This window comes from Pogoniulus pusillus, chromosome 10 (assembly GCF_015220805.1).
Source record: "Pogoniulus pusillus isolate bPogPus1 chromosome 10, bPogPus1.pri, whole genome shotgun sequence".
Taxonomy (NCBI): domain Eukaryota; kingdom Metazoa; phylum Chordata; class Aves; order Piciformes; family Lybiidae; genus Pogoniulus; species Pogoniulus pusillus.
In genome coordinates, this window is record NC_087273.1 from 5,528,233 (window position 1) to 5,540,524 (window position 12,292).

At 48.0% G+C, this 12,292-nt stretch overlaps 1 protein-coding gene across 1 annotated transcript in view; it reads left to right on the forward strand.

Annotated features, from left to right (window-relative positions):
* Positions 1 to 12,292, forward strand: part of PRKG2 (protein kinase cGMP-dependent 2) — a 40,858-nt gene that overhangs the window by 1,169 nt on the left and 27,397 nt on the right. Inside the window, exons 2-4 of the mRNA XM_064149624.1 lie at positions 2,080 to 2,604; positions 6,708 to 6,874; positions 8,458 to 8,571. Of these exons, the coding sequence (XP_064005694.1) occupies positions 2,093 to 2,604; positions 6,708 to 6,874; positions 8,458 to 8,571 (793 nt within the window). The 5' untranslated portion in view covers positions 2,080 to 2,092. The remainder of the gene's footprint in view (positions 1 to 2,079; positions 2,605 to 6,707; positions 6,875 to 8,457; positions 8,572 to 12,292) is intronic.

A 12,292-nucleotide genomic window follows, 5' to 3' on the forward strand; every position in this document is an offset into this window, starting at 1 on the left:
CCCGGGCAACCTGTGCCAGTGTCTCACCATCCTCATGTGAAGATCTTTTCCTAGCATCTGATCTGAATCTCCTCTAGCTTGTATCCATTCCCCACAACCCTGTCACTACCTGACATCCTAAAAAGTCCCTCCCCAGCTTTCTTGTAGCCGCCTTCAGATACTGAAAGTCCATAGGAAGGTCTGCTTGAAGCCTTCTCTTCTCCAGACTGAACAACCCCAACTCTCTCAGCCTGTCCTCATAGGAGAGGAGCTGCAGCCCTCTGGTCCTCCTGGTGGCCCTTCTCATGCCACGTGCAGTGACACACAGGTATCTCCTCAGAGTTAATTGATTTAGTGCCCTGATGTGCAACCTGTTCGAGTTCTCTGTGCAGCACAGATTCGCCTTTGTTCCTCACATACCACCTTGCCATTGAGCTGTAGCACCAGCTGACAAAATGCAGCCAGAAAATGGGGGCAGAAGGAGGATAGTGTCCAAAGTCACAATAAGCAAGAGAGAGTTGAGAAGGAAGACTGAAGGAAAGTTGGAGTAGCAGTGTGAGATACCTTGTCACGCATTGCAGTTCTAACCCACTGGGGGCTGCAGAGCAGTTGTGAAGCTGTTAGGATTGTACCAATCAGTAGAAGCAAATTGCTGCAGCTGACTGTTTTACTATGCTGAGTGGGCAGGAGCATCTCTCTTGTGAGGAAAGCCTGAGAGCCCTCGGGCTGTTGAGCCTGGAGAAGAGCAGCCTGAGAGGGGATCTGATCAATGCTTGTCAATATCTGTAAAGGGCAGTGAAGAGGAGAGTGGAGCCAGACTGTTCCCAGTGCTGCCCAGTTAGAGGAGAAGGGGCAATGGGCACTGTTCCCAGTGCTGCCCAGTTAGAGGAGAAGGGGCAATGGGCACTGTTCTCAGTGCTGCCCAGTTAGAGGAGAAGGGGCAATGGGCACTGTTCCCAGTGTTGCCCAGTTAGAGGAGAAGGGGCAATGGGCACTGTTCCCAGTGCTGCCCAGTTAGAGGAGAAGGGGCAGTGGGCACTGTTCCCAGTGCTGCCCAGTTAGAGGAGAAGGGGCAATGGGCACTGTTCCCAGTGCTGCCCAGTTAGAGGAGAAGGGGCAGTGGGCACTGTTCCCAGTGCTGCCCAGTTAGAGGAGAAGGGGCAGTGGGCACTGTTCCCAGTGCTGCCCAGTTAGAGGAGAAGGGGCAGTGGGCACTGTTCCCAGTGTTGCCCAGTTAGAGGAGAAGGGGCAATGGGCACTGTTCCCAGTGCTGCCCAGTTAGAGGAGAAGGGGCAATGGGCACTGTTCCCAGTGCTGCCCAGTTAGAGGAGAAGGGGCAGTGGGCACTGTTCCCAGTGCTGCCCAGTTAGAGGAGAAGGGGCAATGGGCACTGTTCCCAGTGCTGCCCAGTTAGAGGAGAAGGCGCAGTGGGCACTGTTCCCAGTGCTGCCCAGTTAGAGGAGAAGGCGCAGTGGGCACTGTTCCCAGTGCTGCCCAGTTAGAGGAGAAGGGGCAGTGGGCACAAACTGGAACACAGGGAGTTTCCACCTAAACATAGGGAAACATTATTTTGAGGGTGTCGGAGCCCTGGAGCAGGCTGCCCAGTTAGAGGTTGTGGAGTCTCCTTCTCTGGAGGCTTTCTTTGTGCGATTGCTGCTGCTGCAGCAGTAGAAGACAAGGTTTTTCTCCTTCCTGCTGTTTGTTTTGTCTCTGTCAGGCAGATAAGGGTGCACATATTTCTTCAACTCACAAAGTGGTACCCATCAGATCTTTTGCTATGTGTCCACTAACCTACTTGCCTTTTCTCTTTGCCTTTTTCTCCTGTGACTCTCAGAACTGGAAGAGATGAAAACAGTTGACAGTGTGTACCAGAGGTGTATATCTCCAATTCCACTGCCCAGTAAATACTACATTTATTGATTATCAGTGCATGATTTCCCTGGAGATGTTCAAAGTGAGGCTTGATAGAGCTGTGGGCAGCCTGATCCAGTTGACGATACCCCTGCTTACTGCAGAGGAGGTTGCACTGGATGACCTTTGGAGGTCCCTTCTGACCCAGACCATTCTGGGATTCTATGATTTCTTTCTTTTCTCACCTAGGTCACTGGACAAAATGGGGAATGGGTCAGTGAAACCCAAGCATCTGAGGCGGCCAGATAGGCACATAGCAAACCTCTCTATTGGCTGTGCTGGCAACCGTAAGTTTTTGAAGTACCAAGATCTAGGCATCAACGTGATCAGTGAGCAAGCTGATGTTCTTTGCAGCAGGGTGCTTGAACTGGAAAAGGAGCTGAAGAGAAAAGATGAAGAGCTGCAAGAGAGTCAAAGCTTTGTTGCTGAGCTTCAGAAACAGCTGGCGGTGCAGACTAAGGTCATAGCAGAACTCACCAAGGAGCTTCAGAGCAAGTGCATACAGCTGAACAAGCTGCAAGATGTTGTTAGCACTCAGGGGGAGCACCCTCTGCAGCCTTCTCTGTCTAAAGTGGCTTCAGGGGTTCAAGTCTCTACTGACAGGAGGAGGGGAGCCAAGGAAGGTGTGTCTGCAGAGCCCACAACACAGCTCTATGATCTGACCAGGCAAGCTGCATTTTCCTTTGAAAAGGCAAGAGTCCGGAAGGATTCCAGGTGAGCTCACCTGGGAGGGGTGATGTGCTTACTTCTATCACAATCAAGTGCTCTCCACGTGATAAATCAATGTTAAAGGATAAAAAAAGGATCTTTTTAGTGTAGGCTTTACTGCTGTGGTGGTTAGGTGCTGGTTGAGTTTGTGCTTAGCTTTACGCAGGAATCATCTTTGTCCCACAAACTTCAGCTGAGCAGCCTCCCTGTACCTGTGTATCTCAGTGTCTCATTGTCTTTAGGACATGGTTCTCCATGTTTCTGTGTCCTTCCAGGGAATGCTGTCACCATCTGCAGTATTTATGCTGCCTGTATCAAATCTCTTCCCCTTATGGGCTTAGGTTCATGACCCAGATCTGTTATCAGCAGTTATTGGGTGGGTAGTAACTATCCTGACACGTGACATTGATGCCAGCAGACAACCAAAACCCTCTCCTTAGTAGCAGAAATGCAAAAGTTAACAAGGCCAGGTGCAGGGTTCTACACTTTGGCCACAACAACCCCAAGCAGTGCTACAGGTTGGGGACAGAGTGGCTGGAGAGCAGGCAGACAGAAAGGCACCTGGGAGTACTGGTAGACAGTAGCTGAACATGAGGCAGCAGTGTGCCCAGGTGGCCAAGAGAGCCAATGGCATCCTGGCCTGGCTCAGGAGCGGTGTGGCCAGCAGGACAAGGGAGGTTATCCTGCCCCTGTGCTCAGCACTGCTCAGGCCACACTCTTGGTGGAAGGGGCCTCAAAAGATTATCCAGTCCAAGCCTTCCAGCCAGAGCAGGATCACAGAATCACAGAATTAACCAGGTTGGAAAAGACCTCTGAAATCAAGTCCAGCCTGTCACCTAACCCTTCTCATTAACTAAACCATGGCACCAAGTGCCTCATCCACCCTCCTTTTAAACACCTGCAGGGATAGTGTCTCCACCACTTCCTTGGGCAGCCCATTCCAATGCCAATGACTCTTGCTGTGAAGAACTTCTTCCTAGCATCCAGTCTAAACCTCCCCTGGCACAGCTTGAGACTGTGTCCCCTCCTTCTGTCACTAGCTGCTTGGGAGAAGATCACCTGGAGTAGGTCACACAGGAACACATTCAGGTGGGTTTTGAATGTCTCCAGAGAAGGAGACTCCACATTTTCCATCCTTTCAGGACATCTGGTTACTTCCAGCACCAGTTCTTAAAAGTGAGGCAGGTATAGGAGAAGCTGAAGAGAAGAGCAGAGAGAGAACTGTTAGATGCAGTGCTGGATGCCCATGGAATGAGGCAGCAACTGATTGAAGAGCCTGATCCTCCTGTTTCTTTCAGTTGTGGCCAGCTGCTCTCTCTGAAAGCAGCACAGTCTCCAGTTCCATAGTTCTGGGAGCCTCACTGCACATTTTAAGTACCAGTTTATCAGCTATTACTGTATTTTATTGCAGTATTTTATGCAGAATGCAGGCCAGGGTGAATTAAATAAGTTAAGGTTATTCTTAACCAAAAACAAAATTAGAGCTCCTATTCTGATAGCTTCTGCTGAAAGCAACAGGGTTAAGCCATGATCTCTCTTTCTAAACACATACTTTACCATAGCTACATGATTTAATTTTTCTTGCCTCATCTCATTAGCTTTGCTTGTTTTCAGTCATGATATGGCTAGTGACATTGTAAGTCTGCTCACTTGCCTTAACTGATTGTTCATTCCTGGATTTTCCTCAGGAGATTTTCCCCACAGAGCGTTTTGATGATAGCCTTGTGGTGTTTCATGAATACAAGAAGAGGAGGCTCAGGGCTGAGCTCATTGCTGGCTACAACTGCCTGAGGGGAGGCTGTAGCCAGGTGGGGTTGGGCTCTTCTGCCAGGCAAGCAGCAACAGAAAAAGGGGACACAGTCTCAAGCTGTGCCAGGGGAGGTCTAGGCTGGCTGTTAGGAGGCAGTTGTTGTCAGAGAGAGTGATTGGCATTGGAATGGGCTGCCCAGGGAGGTGGTGAAGTTGCCATCCCTGGAGGTGTTGAAGCCAAGCCTGGCTGGGGCACTTAGTGCCGTGGTCTGGTTGATTGGGCAGGACTGGGTGCTAGGTTGGACTGGGTGAGCTTGGAGGTTTCTTCCAACCTGGTTGATTCTATGAAGAGCAGGCTGCAAATGCCTTAGAAAGCTCTCAGGGTGTTTGTTTTGTCATGCAGCTTCCTTCTGCGTGCGTGTCAGGAATATGAGGAATGTGCAGAAGTGTCTTTTCACTTCATCAGTAAAGGAAACTCTGCTAAGCTGAGACTAATTGGAGTATTTCAGTGGGAAGAATTAGATTATAAGCTGTGCAAAGGAAGCAGTAGTGATGTCTACTTCGCTCATAGGCTTGCTGAGATGTGTAAGAACAAGAATACAAAACATAGATAAAACAGAGCAGGACAGACAGTGTCAGTGTGTGTGTGTCTGTTACCCTGGGCTGCTTCTGTGTAACTAATACTTCTGCCTTCTAACCCCCCTTGCCAATCCTCACAGCTCACCTTGCACATATGGCAGACTCTGGGATAAGGTGGAAAGGAGGTGGAAGGGCGATTTGGAGCCCCTCCTGGGGACTCTGGATTCTGGGAAGGGTGTTGTGTTTCTGTGTTACTTGTCTACTTCTGTGTGGAGCTGTACCTGTTTGTGATATATTGTAAACATCTGCTTTTATATTGTGCTAAGCTGTAAATACAAAGCTTCATTCCTTAATTTCCAGCTGGCTGAGTCTAGTCTGGGTGATTTCATAAGAGTGGGGTGCGGGTAACTCCCAAACCATCACAGAAACCTACCCAGCAGATCCACAGAAACTGCATGAGAATGCAGCAGTTGTTTAATTAACTTCATTTCTGGCAGGAATTCAAGGTCCTGCATGACCCATAGCATACAGAAGTCAATCAGATTCCATCGATTGCCCAGCATGTGCCAGCTTTGTCTCAGTTGGTTACTCATCATTAGTGGATTCATCCATGGTTGATTTTGCTTCATATCCCAACCACTGGGCTCTTCCAACAGCTGCTCAGACTGCTCTTGTCTTTGCAGCTCACCATATGTATGCATTGATTGGACAGGGCTGGGTTCTAGGTTGGACTGGATGAGCTTGGAGGTCTCTTCCAACCTGGCTGATTCTATGTTTCTATGATTTACTACTGCAGAGGCTCTCTCTGCAAGCAGCAAGTTGCTTCAACTGCAGTGAGTGAACCAGGAGTGACTACAGCACAGCAAATACCCCTCGCTAACCAGGGCACGATGCCCCCACAGTCTGAACAGGGTAGGCAGAGCAGGGGGGTGATACCAGGGTCCACCAGGAGACCCACAGAAGAGGAGAACAATCAGATGCAAGCTCTAACCAAGAGACAGAAACACAATATTTACAGTGTTGGATCAATTACCATCCAGAAGACAAACCCCAAATCGATTAACAGAGCTCAGGCAAGAGCTGAATTGCCAGAGCAGGACCTGGCACCTGACCTTGTTGAAATTCATTGGTTAAGGGAATGGAACCTCTCATGAGAGCCTGAGGGAGCTGGATGACCAAGCTGAGAGCAAGGGGTGACTTCATCAATGTTTATGCAGATGTGCAAGGTGAGTGCCAGGAGGCTGGAGCCAGGCTCTGCTGGGTGATGCCCAACAACAGGACAAGGGGCAGTGAGTGAAAGTTGAGGCATAGGAGATGTCATGTAAACATGAGGAGGATTTTTTCCCTTGTGAGGGTGACAGAACATTGGAACAGGCTGCCCAAGGTGGGTGTGGAGTCTCCCTCTCTGGAAATACTTGAAAGCTGCCTGGATGTCTTCCCATGTGATCTGCTGTAGGTGATCCTGCTCTGGCAGGGGAGTTGGAGTGGATGAGCTTTAGAGGTCCTTTCCAGCCCCTGACATTCTGTGATTCATCCAGTGAGCCTTGATCCATAGGTCTCACTCCTCCAGGTCACACTGCAAAGTTTCCCTAGCAGATGGACACAGCCACCCTGCTTGGTGTCACCTTGCAAGGACATTTGTCAGTGGTACTGGTCCTGTGGGTTTTAAATGAGGAAACACCTCCAGAGCAGAGAGTGTTTTGTGACTGATAGACCTCAGCCACGCTGCATTTTTAAGCTCTAGGATAATTTTTTTCTCTTTTTTTTCTTTTGGAAACCAGTGAGAAGAAGCTTATCACAGATGCCCTGAATAAAAATCAGTTCTTGAAGAGACTGGAGCCTCACCAGATCCGAGACATGGTGGAATGCATGTATGAAAGGACTTTCCAGCAAGGGAGCTATGTCATCAGGCAGGGAGAGCCAGGCAATCACATTTTTGTGCTCAAAGGTAAATATTCTTTACTCATCCAACACTCAAGTGCAAGAAACAGGGAGTTAATTCAGGAATCTTTGCAGGAAACCACAATGTTGCTCTTTGTGCTGGCTCTGCTTGAGCAGTGCTTGTACTCCCTGTGACTTTTATCAAAGTGTAAGCAGCAAAAAAAAAACACTTTAGAGCTCCAGCCTTGATTTGATGCTGTTTCATGACCTCTTTCATTTCTGAAAGCCTAGAGACCAGCAAAACCTTTCTGTTGTAAATTCTGCCAAGCCTTTTTTCTCCAAAGGGTGAGCAGGTAGAATTTAAAATACAGAAAACTACTGCATGGTGAAGTCACTTCTGAAATAAGCTCATGAGAGCTTATAGCAGTTTCCTCTGGGAAACTGAGAGATTGGAGTCTATTGTTCTTAAATATTAGAGGGTTTAAAAAACCCTGCTTGTTTTTGTCTGGCAAAGAGCAGAAAACTCAAACCAAACATAACACAAAACCAGCAAAATAATCTGCCAGCTTTAGGATAAGAAGACTTTGCTGTAGTAATGCCTGCAGGTCTGAGTTAGTCTCACCACAGACAGCTGTGCTGGCACTCAAATTTCAGATTAGCCATAGTGGAGTCCATGATTAACACCTGAAGGTTGCTCCTAGTGGCAAAACTCTCTTTCATCATCTCACCCTAAAATAAAAATCAATAGCTGTAGTTGATTCGCATATTTCATCAATGCTGGACCCCAGTAGAAGGCCCAGAGGCTCATAATTACAGAGTTCTTACTGTCAAGAAGATGTTCTGTTGAGGTAGGAATGTTTAAGCCAGGAGGCATACTGATGTATGCTGGAATGGAAATGTTCTGGCTTCTTATGGATGGGTTGGTTTGAGAAAGTGATGGCAGCTGTGTTGGGATAAGATAGAATGGTGCAAGGAGGAAGAAGAGGCAGACTTTTTAATAGGAGAGTCATATTCTTGCTAGATAAAGTGGCAACTCTTAGGGAAACAGATGATGAAACATGAGGAGGAGGCTGTGCACCTGGAAATGAGGCTGGTTTTTGGGGAGTGAGTGCCTTGTAGAGCAGAGGGCCAAACTTTCAGGACACATTTAAGAGAAGTTGGGTTTTGGTTTGTTTGGGGTTTTTTTTGGCCATTTGGCTTCTGCAAGGTTTGTAGTAAGGCTCAAAGATACTATATTAAAGGCAGATTTAATATGCTTTGATTTTCTCTGCCCTCCCTGCATTCTGTACACATACACATGTGCATGAGCAGGCAAACCCCACGAGGAATTTCTCCTGTGATCACTGTTTTCAGACCTGCCTACACCACACTAGGCTACCTGAGCTGTCTGTTTCGTTGGAGCAAAGGTTTATCCCGGCAGGATTTCAGCCCTTTTACTGCTGAAGTTTCCCTCAGCTTTCCCACCCTCCCAGAGCAGATCCATAGATTAGTAACACATTTAAAAGAAGAAGGAGAAGTAACTCTTTGTAAGTGCCTCAAAGCAGCATTTGCATTGTGTCTCCTGTTCTTGTGGCGAATTGATTTATTTTCCCTTCCCTCTGTGCAGCTGAGCTCAGTATTTATACTTATTATCCTGATGACTTTTGACAGAGGGCAATCTGGAAGTCTTTCAGCAGAACAAGCTCCTCTCCTCAATACCTGAGTGGACAGCATTTGGTGAATTAGCCATTTTGTACAACTGCACCCGGACAGCTTCTGTGAAAGGTACCTAAGGTTTGTTAACAACAGCGATGCTAAAAAGGAGGCTCTGTCTGTTTGTGAGGTCCCACTTAGATCCACATTTTCTTTGCAGTTTTTATTTAATGGAAGTCTGCTTGTTCTGATTGTCTGTAATAAGCACATGTTTTCTTTCTGCTTGGGAATCATGGAATCATAGAATCACCCAGGTTGGAAAGGGCCTTTAATGGTCATCTAGTCCAAGCCCACTGCAGTGAACTGAGATGTCCTCAACTAGAGGATACTTGACTACAGGCTGGGACAGAGTGGCTGAGAGCAGCCAGGCAGGAGGGGACTGGAGGGTACTGGTAGATGGTAGCTGAACATGAGGCAGCAGTGTGCCCAGGTGGCCAGGAGAGCCATTGGCATCCTGGCCTGGATCAGGAAGAGTGTGGGCAGCAGGACAAGGGAGGTTCTTCTGCCCCTGTACTCAGCACTGCTCATGCCACACCTTGAGTGCTGTGTCCAGCTCTGGGCTCCTCAATTCAAGAGAGTGTTGAGGTGCTGGAAGGTGTCCAGAGAAGGGCAACAAGGCTGGTGAAGGGCCTGGAGCACAGCCCTGTGAGGAGAGGCTGAGGGAGCTGGGGGTGTGCAGCCTGCAGAAGAGGAGGCTCAGGGCAGAACTCATTGCTGTCTACAACTACCTGAAGGGAGGCTGTAGCCAGGTGAGGTTGGTGTCTTGTGCTAGGCAAGCAGCAACAGAAGAAGGGGACACAGTCTCAAGTTGTGCCAGGGGAGGTCCAGGCTGGATGTTAGGAGGAAGTTGTTGGCAGAGAGAGTGATTGGCATTGGAATGGGCTGCCCAGGGAGGTGGTGGAGTCGCCATCCCTGGAGGTGTTGAAGCCAAGCCTGGATGGGGCACTTAGTGCCATGGTCTGGTTGATTGGCCAGGGCTGGGTGCTAGGTTGGGCTGGATAATCTTTGAGGTCTCTTCCAACCTGGCTGATTCTATGACAGATGAAGTTATCCAGAGCCCTGTCAAGCCTAACCTTGAATATTTCCAGGACTGGGATCTCAACCACCTCTCTGGGCAGCTCTAATAGTGCTACACCATGAATAGAATTCAACCTCTGCCATGACCTTTGATAAACAATTAGGCATCTTCAAGATGTGCAGCTTGGCCAGGTCTGCACCAAACAGAGGAAGGATTGAATGCTGTAGCAGCAGTGATGGTGTTCAGCACTTAAGTTCTTGCATCAAAACCAACCCTCAGGCTGAAATGGCAACACCTTGGAAAGTATATTACATCCCTGGCATTTTTAGTAGAGCAGATAAAGCATCATTCAAGAGGAAGTACATAGAAATGAGTTGCTTTTGGATTTCTTTTAGATCTGTCTTGTTAAGTTACTGAGTCGTGCCAAGATCCATTTGTGCCTGGTATTTGCAGTTGCACTCAGCAGATTTGAGTTTGCTGTCAAAGGTAGTGGTGGGAGAGGTGAAACTTCTGGGTGAGATGTGCTGCTTCCCTCAGACAAGTGCTGGCTCTTTGTGTTCACAGCTGACCAGGATGGGGTTATTGAGTGTTACTCTGTTACAGGTCCCCTTCTTCCTGATAGAAGCCTGAGTATTCATCCATGACTTCATTCCTTTTCTAAGCTGACTTAATTATTCTGTCACAGACCAGTAAGTGACCCAATATGATTAAATTCATACTTTTCCCACTCTCCACCATTCCATACATATTAGTTGAGTTTGAAGGCTGTCTTCTAGCCTTGTCTAAATCTAAACCAGTAAATAGGAAGAGTTCATGTTGACTTAAAAATGGCATAAAGCCAAGTGTTCACTTTGAAAGCTTCTGGTTTTCCTTCCTGCACCCAGTTTAAGCACTTAATCATTGCTGGCTGTGCAGATGGAAGTTATTACCTGTAATCTGTTTTTGGTGCTGCCTGATAAACAGAACAGCATCAATAATGTAATTATTTCTCTTACTCTCATCCTGTTCTACTTCAGTATGTTTCCTATTTTTCTTGCTGTGTGGTATTAGCATTACAAAGTAGTGTTTCTGCATAGTAAAACGTCTTGCTGCTTCAGGCCTTTGTTAACATTAATTGCTTATGGGGTAGGGCAAGAATTGTCCAATTATGGACAAGAAAAGCTGTTTGAGTACTTAAAATCACTGCAGAAACCCATCCCTCCCCTGTAGCCTCCCCTTGTTTCTTGCTGTGGAGGAGGGGTGCACAGCGGCAGAGCTCAGCATGATTCATAGTCGATGCCCTGGAGACATTTGCTTGCAGTCTTTGAAACCTGACAAGGGAAGGACTTCAGCCAGACAGCATTTCAGTGGCTCCTGTGGTTCTGAATTTCCCTCTCTCAGCTTTGAGATTTCTCCCTGGCTATAGAATTGCTTTACTGAGTTAAGGTGCAACGTGCAGGAAACGCATTCGCTAACGGCATGGATGCTGCATATGTTTTATTCATGCAGATTAAAGCAAGAGGTCTTACTTAGGGGGAAAAACAGAGCCAGAACAATACCTTTGTTCTCCCTTCCAGCATATATAAAACATCTGTGGAGCTATTTTGATACCTGCCAGTTACAGAGTGTGTGTGTGTGTGTATGGTGGAAGTTATTCCAAAGGAAGAGCCTTTCAAGGAGATGTAAAGAGCAATGAGGCTTCCCCTCAGCCCCCTCTGCTGCAGACTGAATACCCCCAGCTGCCTCAGCTGCATTGTTAACTCTATGTTAGTATTTGTTGTATGAATTATTAATTCACTATTAATGCAGAATACCTTTTAAAAGAGAATAATTCATGTTTGGATTATCCTTTATTCCCTTACAAAATGCCTACATTGGAGAAAAAGACTTTATGGAAATCTCACACTAAATCACAGGGTCACAGGATGTTAGGGGTTGGAAGGGACCTCTGGAGATCTTCCAGTCCAACCCCCACTGCCAAAGCAAGACCATAGAATCTAGGGCAGATCACACAGGGGCACATTCAGACAGGGTTCAAAAGGCTCCAGAGAAGGAGATTCCACAGCCTCTCTGGGCAGCCTGTGCCAGTGCTCTGGGAACCTTACAGTCAAGAAGTTCTGCCTCATGTTGAGGTGGAACCTCCCGTGCTGCAGTTTCCATCCACTGCCTCTTGTCCTACTCCAGGGCACAAGTGAGCAGAGGCTGTCCCTGTCCCTTCCTTCCCGATCCCCAGCCCTCAGGTAGTTACAGACATTGCTCAGATCCCCTCTCAGCCTTCTCCTCTGCAGACTAAGCAGCCCCAGGGCTCTCAGCCTCTCCTCACCAGGCAGTGCTGCAGTCCCTTCAGCATCCTTGCAGCCCTCCCTTGGACTCTCTCCAGCAGATCCCTTGTCAACTGGGGAGCCTAGAACTGGATGCAGTATTCCAGGTGGGGTCTGACCAGGGTAGGGTAGAGGGGGAGGAGAATCTCACTTCATGTATTGGCCACACTCTTTTGAATGCACCCCAGGATCCCATTTACCTTCTTGGCCAGGATGAGGCCAGGCTTTGTTCAGTGGTGCCCAGTGACAGGACAAGGGGCAAGAGCACAAACTGGAACATCAGAAGTTACAGCTGAACATGAGGAGGAACTCCTGTAATGTAAGGGTGAGGGAGCCCTGGAGCAGGCTGCCCAGAGAGGTGGTGGAGTCTCCATCTCTGGAGACATTCAGAACCTGCCTGGACATGTTCCTGTGTGATCTTCTCTAAGTGCCTCTGCCTTGGCAGAGGGGCTGGACTGGATGATCTCCAAAGGTC